Source organism: Drosophila tropicalis, unplaced genomic scaffold (genome assembly GCF_018151085.1).
Source record: "Drosophila tropicalis isolate 14030-0801.00 unplaced genomic scaffold, ASM1815108v1 contig_593, whole genome shotgun sequence".
In the NCBI taxonomy this organism is placed as follows: Eukaryota; Metazoa; Arthropoda; class Insecta; order Diptera; family Drosophilidae; genus Drosophila; species Drosophila tropicalis.
Genome location: NW_027173070.1, coordinates 4,176,066 through 4,189,788, shown reverse-complemented (window position 1 = coordinate 4,189,788; position 13,723 = coordinate 4,176,066). Strand labels below are relative to the sequence as shown.

The following is a 13,723-nucleotide window of genomic DNA, read 5'->3' as shown; positions in this document are numbered from 1 at the left end:
GCACATAGCAAATGAAATATCTACATTATGTTTTATTTGCTTAAGCACAATTAATGTTTTTCCAGTATTTTTAAAGAATGAGTCTTATAGAGTATCTTATATTTCTCAGTATAGGATATAGTTGTAAACTATCAACCTAACTATATTTTACAGGCACTTGCAACTATGCCCTTCGGCTTAGATGAAAACTACATCCAAACACTGGCTTGCGACTCGAACCCGGATCCTCGTTGTTCGGTTGCCTAATTGATTGGGCCACTTAGACAACTTATCCTACAGGATTTCTTTAATAGAAAGTTACAAAAACAGGGTTTTTATATTTCTGCCATAAGTCTCTTTATGTATCTGGAAATTTGGCAATATTTTGTAACATGATCATTAAATTTAAGACCAAAATCATGAAAATTGGTTAAACCTAAAAAATTAAATGTCTTTGTTTAGTTTAACCAACAGTTTACCATTTATTTATTGTTCATATAAATACATTTAATGGCCATTTATGGCCCAATCGTTATTCAAACTGCAAGTCGTTTCAAATTACGTTATACGGAAGAAACTTTTTTTTTTTTTTTTAAGTTTGAGGATATTATATAATAAATAAAGCTACATAAATTTCAAGAGGACTAAACTTATTTAATCGAAATTTCTTTAATCAACTTTGTGTAAAGTGTTTTTGAAATTTTAATCTAAATATAATCTTCTTAAACATTATGCTAAATATGTATCTCAAATATATAAGGGCCAATTTATTTTGCAATAACATAAAATATAGACTAACGAGAGAGCATTTTGCATAATTCATAAAAATAACACAAAAATTAAAACGATACTAAATTGCCATGTGAATTTGTTCAGGTGGTGCAGGAAATGCGGGGGAAATTGTAATGCATTTCTCGGCCCCTATGGCCATATGGTGAATGTGAGTCGTAAATTAACCAAAGTAATTAAATACAGAACAAAAACAGAAACAAAAAACAAAAAAATACAATATGTAACCCACATTTACGGGTTATAATTTATAGAAGAATGAGCTGACTTATCGCCAACAATTATTAATCCAAATTTTTGTTGTTGTTGTTTTCTATTACAGGTTTTGTTACGCTTGATAAACTAAACCATATGGAGGTAAGTTCTTAACTGTTTGGAGTCTAACTATTGACTTGGGTCTTATTAATCGTTTTTGATCCGTTGCTAAAAGGCTTATTTAGTTAGCACTCTCACTAGTGAATTAAGCCACTTAAAAGTGTTTTACTTGACGCCAAACTTAATACGTAGATGGGTATGTCCATTAGCTTTTTAGAATCAACTTGGCCATTATAACTGTCCATTTTTTATTAAAAATGAAAAAGGTCAAGTTTAGATTAATAAATAATGTTTACGTAGAAACCCTTTTAACAATTTCTGTTTCTTGCTTTTTGCGTCTGAAATAAAACAAAGAGAAATTTTCAATGTCAATTTGTAGCTGGCTATTTATGAGTTGGCATTGTCTTTTTGTTTTGTGTTTTGCTTTTTTTTTTTCCGTTGCTACAAGAATGTCCAAATATGGTTAGCAATTTCACTGAACAAGGCCTCCCAAAGATGGCCATGATAGGGTCCAGGGAGGCCGAGGAGTATTGGCCATTGTCTGTTTTGCGTCATTTGTGTCTCTCTTGTTATTTGTGCCAAATGACCATAAAAGGTTAATTGGGTCCTTGGCAAACTTGGCTGCAACAAATAATGCAAACATTCTTCTTACCTTTGCGACATAGAAAAATCTTAATTAGTTAATTAAAACAACAAACACAAGCTCTTGGCGGACCAAGGGCAGTTAGTGAAGCCCAGAACTCAACTGAACTGAACTGAACCGAACTGGACTGGATTGCAAGTAGTTCACTTGGGCTACTGCATAATTCATGCGCTTTTAATGACAACGAGGCGTGGAAGCAGCAGCAGCAAACACTGGCAACAAGAAGACCTCAATAGAGACACGTTGTCTGGGCCACTATTCTCCATCCAGGCACTAGCCATACCATAGATCTTTTCTCGGCTCTTCTCTTCTCCTCTGTTGTGTCCTCTTCTGTTTGGTGTCTTGTGTTTTGTTTTGTATCGTTTTGGTTTTAGTGCGGCCTGCGGCCAGCGTCTGTTCATCTGTCCGATTCCCTAGAGGTGACATTAAACTATGAAAGGCATTTAGTTTAGCGATTTATATAGGCGACTTTTTGACAGTTTTATGTCGTGGACATTGCGCCAAGGATGTTTTTGAGGATGTTGATAACGAGAGGACCAAAAAGGCAGTTGAAATGTTTATGCCTCATTAAATAGTTTGCCCAGACAACAGTGGCAACTTTTTATAACTAAACACATTTATCTCTTGTTGAGGATCTTGTTAGCCAACTGGTCAATGGGCAGTGCAATTGCCTGGAAGGGATTTATTTGCTTTTAAGCAATTTGTAATTGGCAATAATGAGAGCACATCGAACGATATAAGAGCCCCTTAACTTGTCTTAATCCCAAAGGAGAGGGGCATTTATTTCATTTTACTAATTAATTTTTTTCACAGGTAATTGAATTTACTAGCAATTTCTGACAGTTTAACAGGTCCAGAGATAAATTTGGAAAACTCGACAAAGTGTTTCAAGACTTTTTCTGGGTTTAAACTTATATGTAGTTATATGAAGTTGTCTTGCTATCGATTAGATTCACGTCTTCTATTATATATTTCTTATAGTCTTATATTCTATTACTAGTAACTCAAGTAACAGTATTTAACCAGGCAAATTCGATTTAAAATGAAGTATTATTCATATATGAGAGACAAAGGTCCTAAGATAATGATACAGTTTGGAAATAGCAAGGAATTGGGTGAAGTTCTGATAGAGCCGTGAGGTAAGATTACGCAAGAGAGATAAGAAAAATTATGCCAAACAAATATAAGAGATATGAAAGCTTTTCAAAAGTTTTATCTTCTAAAATGAAACTATTTATCGTCTATCTTTATTCACACCACACATTGAAAAGAATGATATCTATTTTTAATTTTCTTTCTAAGAAAAGATTTTTTGATTTAACTTAACTTAAAAATAAGATTGCAAATTCTAGCAGCTACTTAAGTGTATATAAACTTCGTCTATAGAATCAAACGTCATAACATTTAAAAGTCCAAATTCTTTTTTTTTTTTTTGGCTTTATGCAGATAAGTTCTTTGTTAACCCTTTCTGTCTTCATTAGAATGATAATTCTATTCATATAAATCATTTCCATTTAACTTGACCAAACTGAGAGTCATCATAAAAGAAACTGTCACAAAAAAAGTTGTAGCAAACTTTTAACTTTCTGAATTCGCTGTTCCCTGATTCATTCAAAATAAACTCGCAAAACTTGTTTTCTCCTTCCAAAAAAAACTTGAATCCCATCGTAATCAGTAATCTTCTCCCTTTTTGGTTTCACCGTTTGCCATTTCTATTTTGAAGCTTTGACCTTGCACTTGAGCTAACTACTAACTTAAAACAAGGTCAGCTATGCCACGCCCATTTGCCACTATGAGCCAAAAAAAAAAAAGAGAAGACAATAAGACAAAGAGGGGTCTGCTTGTAAACTAATTTCCAGGGTCAAACCAGTGAAAATCGAATAAAATTTGCAACGAGCCGCAAGGAAATCAATTGTTCATTTGCATATGCATGAATTTTTCCTCAACCTTGCGAGCAAACAACTTTACCCTCGCCATTTTCCCCCAGTTTTCCTACCAATTTCCCGCCCCGGGCTAGTTCACTCTATCGCCTGTCATCGTGTCGTCTTCAGTCCTCAGGTCAGTTCAGCTCTCCTGCTTTATTGCACGACCTCAATATTTATTTGTTTGCCTGTTTGCACATTCAGCAGCCCGACTATTGAGGCATTCAATTCCATTTTATTTTCCACCATTTTTCAACCTGGTCTCGGCCGAAAGACGAACCGACCGAAACACGGACCGGCAGCGGCCGGTTGCCTGCATCTTTCACGTTTTTCCACAATTTCTCATTGATTTTCTCCTTTTGGAGTGTGCGGGGCTTTTGTTTGAGTTTTTCGCTTGTTTTCATTTCTTTGGCTTGTGGCCCAGCCCTTGGCCACTTGCCCGCCAAGTTTTTTTGCCAAATTGAATAAGGCAAAACTAATTTCCAGTAAAACTGAGCAAACTTGATTAAAAATACTTTACTCTCAGCAGAGGAGATTAAATTCCACAAAGAGAAGTAAAAATCTACTCAATTTACTTCAACTAGTTGCACAGACCGAAAACCGCAAAGACTGATCAGCAGTTTGCTTCTTTTTTTTAAGAGAAAAAAATTTAATTTATTACATGTAAACGAGACGAAAAAAAGGATGATGGAAACTGGCTCATAAACAGATTTAGATTTAATCAAGTGATAGCCCAGAGCCAGAGCTAAAATCGCCGCTTGACTGGGCATCTTTCTCACCCTCTGTATCTCTCCACCTCTCTTGTGGCCTTCTCTTGGTAATAAAGTCAATATATATTTCAATGTGGCAACTCGATTAAATATGCCAGAGCAACCTCCTAACCAAAAATGTTCTCTCTTGCCGCCACCGCTACCGCCAACTGCCTGCAGGTTCTGAGGATTCAGGACTAAGCACTACATGGCCCAAATGTTTGTGTGGCATGAGAAATGGAAACAGATTTCGCCATACATATTCCTGGCTATCTGGTGCTTGTGTGTGTGTGTGTGTGTGTTAATGCGCTTGTGTGTGTGGGCCAAATGCTTTTAGCTGTATAAACTATCATCATCAGATTTCATTTTTTCTTTTGTGTGTGTGTGTGTGCTTTAGGGGGACATATTTTATATTTCGTGTAATACCCTGGCAAGAAGGTCTCATAAAACTTTTCCCAATGTTTTCCACATACAAGGGAAAGAATGTCGCAGTGCATTATTTATATATATTCCCAATCAACATCAATCTTGACTTAGAAGCGAGAGAAATAAACTATTTTCTACTGTATTGTGGGCTGCTAATAAAAGTATCTTATAGATATATTAGCCTAGGCCTTAGGCAAATAAGGATTAGTTTTACATAAGTCGGTTATAGTTTGGTTTTTCGAGAGTATACAAAATTCGTCAATGTCGACAAATCGGTTTTGGGAAGTATTTTATTTAATCTTTTTGGTTTGGTAGGGAAAGACATCGAAAATGTTACGCTTTGAAAATTGCCTGTCAAATGACAAAAATGGTTTCATTTTGTGTATGTGTGTGTGAGTGTTTGAGCACGCCCGTCCTAATGGCTGTTGGTCATTTTTTATATTGGGGCCCACCAGCAAACAACTTTTTTTATATATTTTACGAGATTAGGCCCCAACTCTGAAATGTTCTTCGCTTTCTTGGACACATTTGTGGAACATGTTGTGGTCACAGTGAAGAGAAGAGAAATGCGTGATGATTTTTGAAGAAGGTGGAGAAGGAGGGGTGGAAAACATTTTTAAACATTTTCAAAAGGTTTTTTTTCCCTTATTTTTGCCATAGTCATGCCGAACAATTTGTTGGCCAGTTGCAAAGTTTTCGTGGCAAAAGGTCAAATGAAAGAGACTATAAGGAATCGAACCGAAACCAAATGCTTGACATTGATGTGGATTATTGTGCATAAATGTCATGAATTCTCTTGTTGTGTGTACACAGAACAAACAATAAAATATTCAAAACTTATTCACATGACATTGTGGAGTTTTGTTCAGACAAATGTTTGAGCTAAAGGTCAAACGGACAACAATCGATTTTATGGAGCAAATCACTTGGTTTAGTACTTAATTAAAGATTTCGTTGTTTTGTTGGTGTTAAGTGCTGTTGGTTCTTAGTCAATTTGTGAGTTGTTAATTTATGAAATGTTTATTATAATTATTGATTTTATTTAATATTCATATCACATCTAATTGAGAAAATTGTGTTTGAGCTAAGTAGTGGTAAGAAAGTAGTATAAAGTTGTTATATTTAGTTTGGGGTTATTTATAATATAATTTTAATATTATAGGTCAAAAGGAGTTGTTCAGCATTTGACAGATTAAGAAATACAAGTTGAGCTCTGAATTTTATTTCCAACTAATATTTTTAGTATATTAGTTTGAGTTTTTTTGTTATTCAAATAGAGTTTTGATCTAAATAAACAATGCAAATGAGTAATGAGTAACTATTTACTCAAGTCTTCAACTATTTCGAAGTTACAACTTACTAAAACGGAAAGAAAACAATGGATTAAGACACCAAAGTTTATGTTTCGAAATCATTGTTTAGCTTCTATTCAAAATTACCATAGGTTCTGGTAAAATATGAATTCTACAAAAGTATTAATTTCATTTCTTAATAAAAATGCTTAAATTTGAATTAAAAATTCTAGTGTTTAAAAGATTTTAAGTGGCTTCGGCTTGCAAGACATCTCTCTTTTGGGGTTTACTTATCACAGCTCTAAAGGTCAGTTTTTAGTAGTTAAGATTATCCAAGTCATTTGTTAGTCGACTACTTTAGAATTTTCACTAAATTAATTCTGTTTTCAATATATGTATAGTACCTAAATATTAAATGACTATCGATTTGAAAACTGATTGATGTAGATGTTTGTCAGCAATGCTTAATTTTTCATCTCTCCAAAGTAGTAATAATAATATTTAATTTACTTACTTCTTAATTTATTATGATCATCTCTGATGAACGATATGAAAGGCTTAAGACTTTGTCACATTGGCCTGCCATAGTTTGTGATATTACTTAATTGCACTTTAATGGCCAACACAGGATAAGTGTAAATTCTTTTCAAACAAAATGAAAGCAAAGCGAAAAGTAATGGAATGCATTTGCGGCATTTTGAAGTAAAAGAAAAGCCATTTAATTATTTTTCAGAGTGTGTGTCTGTGTGTGTAATTTGGAGTAATCTAGTAGAAAAAAGGCAGGAAGGGAGATGGGGGACCGATTCGTTGTCGAATTAAGAGCCATAAAAAATGCGTGGCATGTGTATCCAACTGTCGATTGGGAGGATGCTGTTGCTGCTGTTATACGATGTTGCTGCTGCTGTGCAGTTGCTGTCTAAACTATAAAACTGGTCCTGGGACTGTGAACTGGTTGCCCGTCCGCTTGGCAAATTAACAGTTAAGCGCCAACGGTAAATAATTGTCAAAGACAACGGCTAACAGCAAAATGCTGCTGCCATTGCCGTTGCCGTTGCTGGTGATGCTGCTCCAAAAAACCATTTCGTGATGCACCGAGATGAAGACTCCGACTCCGACTTCGACTTCAACTCCAACAACAACTTTGACTCTGTCTGCGTCTCCAATTTCATCGTTGGTCGTCTCTGCTGCTGCTTTGCCATGGCATGGCCAAATGAGGTTTGACTGGTTTTTCGTGACATGCACCAAATGCCCAAAAGGAATTGGCCCGAATACAGTGAAGGTTCTGCAAAATGTGTGACAGATTTAAAATGAAGAAGTTTGAAAAAAAAATTTATCATAAATAATTAAGTTGATCCATTTAAGTGAATATAAAACAAAGACCATTAGGGTGGGTGCACTTATTGGGGATTTCACTGTACCCCGGCCAAGAACTGTATGTCTTTAGTGGCTCATCCTTCTAGCCACTTGTCTGCTTCACCTCCCCCTTTGCCAGACTACCGCATTCTGTTGGTGTTGTTGTTGCTGTGGTTGTTGTCTTGGACTGGTAATTCTAGTCGCCTTGGCAGCTTCTCGCTTTGGCGGATGTGCAAATATTTTGATTAAATTTTCTCCATGGCAACTTTCTTTCCACGAAGAGAAGTCAGTTGAAGCATTTGAAAGACAAGGGGACAAGGGAGAAGCACGAGGGGGTGAGCAGAAGAAACAGTTGATTCGTTAGTGCGTGAGTGAGTAGCTGCGACCACAGACTAAAGAGAGAGGCAGTGCGAGGGACAAAGAAAGAGGAATGGCATTTCCTGATTCTCAACATAAACCACACAAACACGATTTTGGCTTTAATGGCTGGCTGACCTTTGACCAGGTGCAAAAGCCGAATCGCTTTTGTGCAGCAATTTCCCCTCCTCCTGAACTTCATAATTTGCGGTTAAAGACAAATCAAATTGTAAGAACTTGCCACCAAGAAAAATGAACTTTATCTTCACTCTTTCTCTCAATGCACAAGCAAGTCATTAGAAACTGAAAACTTTTCCCTTTTTCCGTGTGTATTTGTGGGCATTCACATATATATACAAATTTATAAATGTGTGTGTGTGTGGAAAATGCAAATGAATATTAAAAGGCGCCTGCCAGGCATTCCATAGCTCTTGGCAAAGAGTTTGTGGCTGCATTTTAATAACTGCGGATTAAGTCTGCATAAATAATAATGATTATAAACTGAGAAGAAGGCGGGAAGAGGAGAGCTATGTATATGGGCGGATTGTAATATGCATACACCGTGAAAATGCACAGTTTTCCCTTCTACCCATTTTTTCACGCAGCTTCTACAGAAAACTTTTTGCATAAGAAAATGACAAATGATCGCAAGAAACTACAACAGCAGAGAAAGAAGAAAAAATGAGAAAAGAAAGAAGTCTTCAAAGACTAACTTGATGTCGTGGTGGTCTGGTGAAGGGAAAACCGCGACAATGAAGACAAGGAAAAGAAAACTGCAAAAGAAAAACAAAAAATTCTTGGACTTTGTTGTGCGTAATTTGCGTTTGCTTTACTTGCAAATTTTTCTCTTTTTCTCCATCCCTTCTCTGACATTTTCTCATATTTCACTTGAACGGGATAGTTTTTCTCTTTAGGGGGGAGACTATTTGAAGTTAAATGTGCATCTAATTATGTCAGGCAATTATTTTGAAAGCAGCTAAGAAACTATTTTACTTTAAATTTAATATTGTCTTATCAAAAAAAAAAAAAAAATGAAAATGAAGAGAGGGAGAGGGAGAGAGATACGATAAGACAAAACTAAGTAAACGAGAGGCACAAATTGCTGGCCCTGCTTATCAGTCAATTAGCCGAGAGATAAGAAAATACACGATTGGGAATGAGGCAAAATGAAATGAAGCAAACTAAAATGTTTAAAGTAAGGCAACTCAAGACAGGTAGTCCGACGGGCAGGTAAGCAGGCAGGCAGACAGAGCAACGAAGCTGTCATCAGGTAACAATGGGAAACACTTATCGGCTGACTGTGCTAGTGTAAGACCAAACCACTCCACTTCACTACCAAGATAATGCATAATGAGACACCACACAAATAAGTTTGTGAATCTGAGCTGAGCTGTTGTCTATTGTTATTACTTTTTGTGCTCTTGGTTCATGTACTTTGCTATCTCATCTCCAACCAAAAATTTCGGGTACACCAAAATAAAAATTTCAATTTAAATTCTTTATCTATCGCTCCAAAAAGCAAGTGACAGGGCGAATGAGAAGCCGCCCCCAGAGGCCACATAAACCGCAGCTCATTTGAAACCGAACATCTATTTGTTATGTAAATATTAACAAAATGTATGGAATCAAATTAATGTGACAACTGACAAGAGTTAGAAATGAGCTACAGGCTTGTTAAAGGCATAAAATGTTTTGTTGTATTTACACGGCAAACTTGCCAGCCACACTAATGCCAAATTCCTGCTTAAATTAGTTCGATTAAACAATTTTTGCCAACAACAAACTTTAGTCGGACAAACTTTCTACCCCAAAACCGTTTTGATATCAAAAACCAAAAATCAATTTCATAAAATTTTCCAATTGTGCAAAATAAAACATTAAATGCAATTTTGATGCAATATATTCACGAACCAAAAGCCATAAAATATGATATGTATAACTATATCTTTGTCTGCTGCATTTGATTTCAACCAAACCAAACGAGGGGGCAAAAAAAAAAAAAAAAGAGAACGCATACGCATAACGCATACGACACGTTAACCACAATGCTGGATTGCCGCATCGTGATGGCAAGCATTTTAATTAATATACAATTTAAATGGTGTTCTGCATACACACACGCACACAAACACACACAAATGTCATATATAATGGGGCAATCTGTACTCTCCAAAGGCCACTCAAAATGCCAAACGATTTTTTAACCAAGCCGCAAAGCTCATCAATTAAAAATTTTATATGATTGTCAGAGTAATTTTTGATATAGAGGACAAAAATTTTTTGGGGAAAAAACTTCATTTGTTATTGCTTATTTTTACTTAGACATGTCAACATATCGCACTTGCTGACATTGATTATCTATACGGATGATAAGACCCAAAGAAACAGCTGAAAAAACGCAACAAAATTCAAATGAAATGAAGCAATTACAGCTTATCAGGGCCCAATTGTCTGCCTATTTGTAGGGGACTATTTTTAGAAGTTTGGTCTAAGCCATAATTGGCAGTGTCAGCACTCCCCTTCCACCCGACGTCCACCTTTCTTATCTATGTATCATTCCCCTGCCACTTTTCATCATCATGCAGAGAACTGGCAACTCTAATCGCTCTATTTTGTTAGAGCAAAGTTTTTTACAGCTGAGTGAGGACATGACAAGTTTTTTTTGTGCTGTTTTCTTCTACCTCTCTCTTTTTCTCTTTGTTTTCAATTTATAAGCACATACAACGGAAATTGCCAACTCACATATATGCTGAAATGAGGGGCGGGAGGTGAGTAGGTGATGGGTGGTATGAGGAGGGGGCATGGCATTTGAACCCAACGAGCCATAACAAAAGGCACACGAAGTAATTAACTTGTATTTATCGTATGCACACATGGCTAGCATAGCTCTAGAAAAAAAGGGCAGCAAAATAACAGAAATGTATATAGATAGCGACTGAGAGGAAGAGAAATAGAGAGAGAGAGTGAATGAGTTTTCCCTAGGGAGGCAGCCCCTTAACTGCTGCTCCCTTTAGCTTTAATTGATAAGCCCCAAAGCAATTCTCGTCCGACCCTCAATGCTAGTAGAAATCCCCTTGGAACTGCCCCACACACACACACACACACACATACAATTGCTTTGGCCCCGGTCTGCTCGGTGAAGCTTTAAATGATCTTGGCTTGGAGCATTTGATTTTCATATTCCGTAACTTAACTCTAAGGCTCGTTTCAACCGAAATATTTGGACCCTATCAAGTATATTGAACTGGCCAAAATCAGATTTGTGATTTATATATAAATTTTTAATTCAATACGAAAATTTGGGATAAATTCGCTTAGATTTGATTAGGTACATGTTATTTTAATATTTTCTATATTTAATTAAACTGTTTAGTCACGGAAATAAAGTTTTAAACTGAAAGGAGTTGACCAAAGAAAACTGTGTTCAAATTTATTTGCCTAGAAAAACTCTCTTTCTCTTAAATCGGATCAAACAAAGAAGTACAAAGTACTCATAATAGGTATAGGGTATACAAAGAAGGTTTATTTTTTGTGTAGCAAATTTTAGTTGCAACTACCAACCTGACACGCAACTTTGTTTGTTAACTCTCTGAGGGGCAGGCTAAGACGAAGAAGCTAGAGACTTGAGCTATCATTCGCCGTCTTTATCTATCCGTATATCGCTTGCTCTTTGTCTTAGTTTTGCAGTTTTGCTGTCTGCCCGCGTTCATGTCATTTACCTGGGTCTTTGGCAAACGTTCTGCTTGACTGCAATTGGAGGGGAATTTTTTTTCTTCATGCATTTTGGTTTTTTCCTTTGCTGCTCTTGTGCTGCAATTATATAATATTGACATTAGTTGCATGTTGACTGTCGGCTTATGGTCAAGTCGAGGCCAACGATTGACTTTGTAGCTTAATTGCACCAGCAGAAGACGCAAGAAGATCAAAGAGGACGAAAGAAGTATCAATATTAACCTTAATGTCTCAATTATTTGATTTGCGTTTCAATTTAATGCCATGTGTAGCAAGGCTGTCATACATGATACCTTAAAATTAATTAAATACACATTTATAATTCTCTTTCATTATTTATTATAGGGTCACAGTAGACACATGAGGAAGGCTGTCTAAAACCGGAGAAGTTTTCGCATATCCTTCAGACTGAGAAACAGAAACTAATTAATGTATTAGAACGCACTACCAGAGAACATATCACAAAACACTTAAATTAAACTTCAAGCATATCCGAGCAATCCATAAATCATTGCCAGGACATAGCATTGATTAATGTTGCGTATACGCAACGTGTGCCACCCAAGAGGCGGCCTCTAACTGATACACAGAGCAAGAAGACAGACACACATAAGTGGAGAAAGTGTGCAAGACGGAGCCATTCCATTAGCACCTTTCCAATCCATTCATCCATCAGGACTAAACCAAAAAGACGTGAAAGAATTCTTCCAAAATGGCCTTCATATGGCGACGACGCTCCACAACAATTGTCAAATTGGTGGCAGTCCTTCTGGCCATTTGGTTTTGCATTGCCTTCCTCATCTACACAGATGACACGCGACGACAGGCCGCTCAAGTGGGATCTGGTGGCAGTGCGGGCAGCGGTCCAGCTGCCCCCGGTGATCCCGTTGCCATGGCCTTGAGAGATGGCCTCGAAGATCCGGTCGTTGATAGTGATTTGGGTGCCCTTGGCAATGCTATAGACAGTGCCCAAGGCAATGCAATTGACGAGGCTGACATTCCACCCACTATAGCACCCAAGCCAAAGGTTGCACATTCGGCAGAGAAGAAGAAGCCAGTACCCAAGGAAAAGCAGGAGGATGGTAAGTAGTGACAAATAATTGCTCATCACAAAGTGATTTCTGCTTCAATAGGATGGAAAATAATGTCTCGATTAATTAGTTAAAGTTTTTGTTTAAGCATACGAACTCAATCAATAGTGAGCTGACAAGTTTAGTCTTTAGTTACTTCATATTGTTTCAACTCCAGAAACATCGAGAATTGTCGGAAGAGTAGTTAATATAGGACGCCAGTGAACAACGCTTTACGAAATGAAGAATTAATCAAAATGAAGAAATGCCAATAGAAATAACCTTCAGATAAAGAAGTGATTTTGTTTCACAGTGGCTTAAATTTTAATTACCCTCCCTGTTACTTGTGAGCAAATTATCTTACAATTTATCAAACGTGTTTTTCGCTGTTCCAATTTTACAGACCGGTAAATATCTGTTTTGTGGTCTCTTCCGATTGGAAAATGGAACTTTAAGTCGAATCATAGGTATTTAAGTAAATTTATTGGAAGAGATTTGTGCCTTTGATTGTTTGACTCTTCTGTAAAATGTCAAACACAGCACATGTTAAGCTGAACAATTGGCATTTATATTGAAATCAGTCGCACATTTATTTCCATTGCTCAACCCAGCCCATCCAACACTTACCTTTTCGAAATCTTTTTAAGCTGTTTAGTGTTCCTCTCTTCTCCTTACTCTCTGTTATCAACATTGGAAAATCTCTTTTACATTTCCCCCTCTTTTTTGTTGCTCTTTTCCCATTCTGCGCTTTTGCACTTCATTTCCACGCAATCGCTCGCAACTAATTCCCATCAATTCAATGCACACGCAGCACATCCTCATACCGCCCGTCGCCCCACCTTGTCACTAAACCGGTCCACACCTAAATTCTGCTTTAAAGATGCATTTTGGGTCACCCGAATGAGTAGAAAAGGAGCAGGCGGAGGATAAGGGGATGTGAAATATCGATGGGGAGACAGAGAAAGAGAAAAAACAAAAAACGAAACCAAACGGGGATAATAACACATATTGCTTTCCTCTTTCTTCCTCCCTCACAATCACCTCGTCCTTCTTACTAGTCTTCTCACGCTTGCTGTCACACTTTTTCTCCCCTCTC

The 13,723-nt window shown here is 36.8% G+C and overlaps 1 protein-coding gene across 4 annotated transcripts in view; it reads left to right on the top strand.

Moving 5' to 3' along the window:
* LOC137577601 (putative polypeptide N-acetylgalactosaminyltransferase 9) overlaps positions 1-13,723 on the top strand; it is a 61,464-nt gene that overhangs the window by 18,202 nt on the left and 29,539 nt on the right. For 3 of the 4 annotated variants that reach the window (XM_068291115.1, XM_068291113.1, XM_068291111.1), the window contains exons 2-3: positions 1,091-1,125; positions 11,903-12,639. In XM_068291115.1, coding sequence (XP_068147216.1) covers positions 12,270-12,639 — 370 coding nt within the window. In that variant the 5' untranslated portion in view covers positions 1,091-1,125; positions 11,903-12,269. The remainder of the gene's footprint in view (positions 1-1,090; positions 1,126-11,902; positions 12,640-13,723) is intronic. The other variant, XM_068291112.1, reaches the window with a different exon arrangement.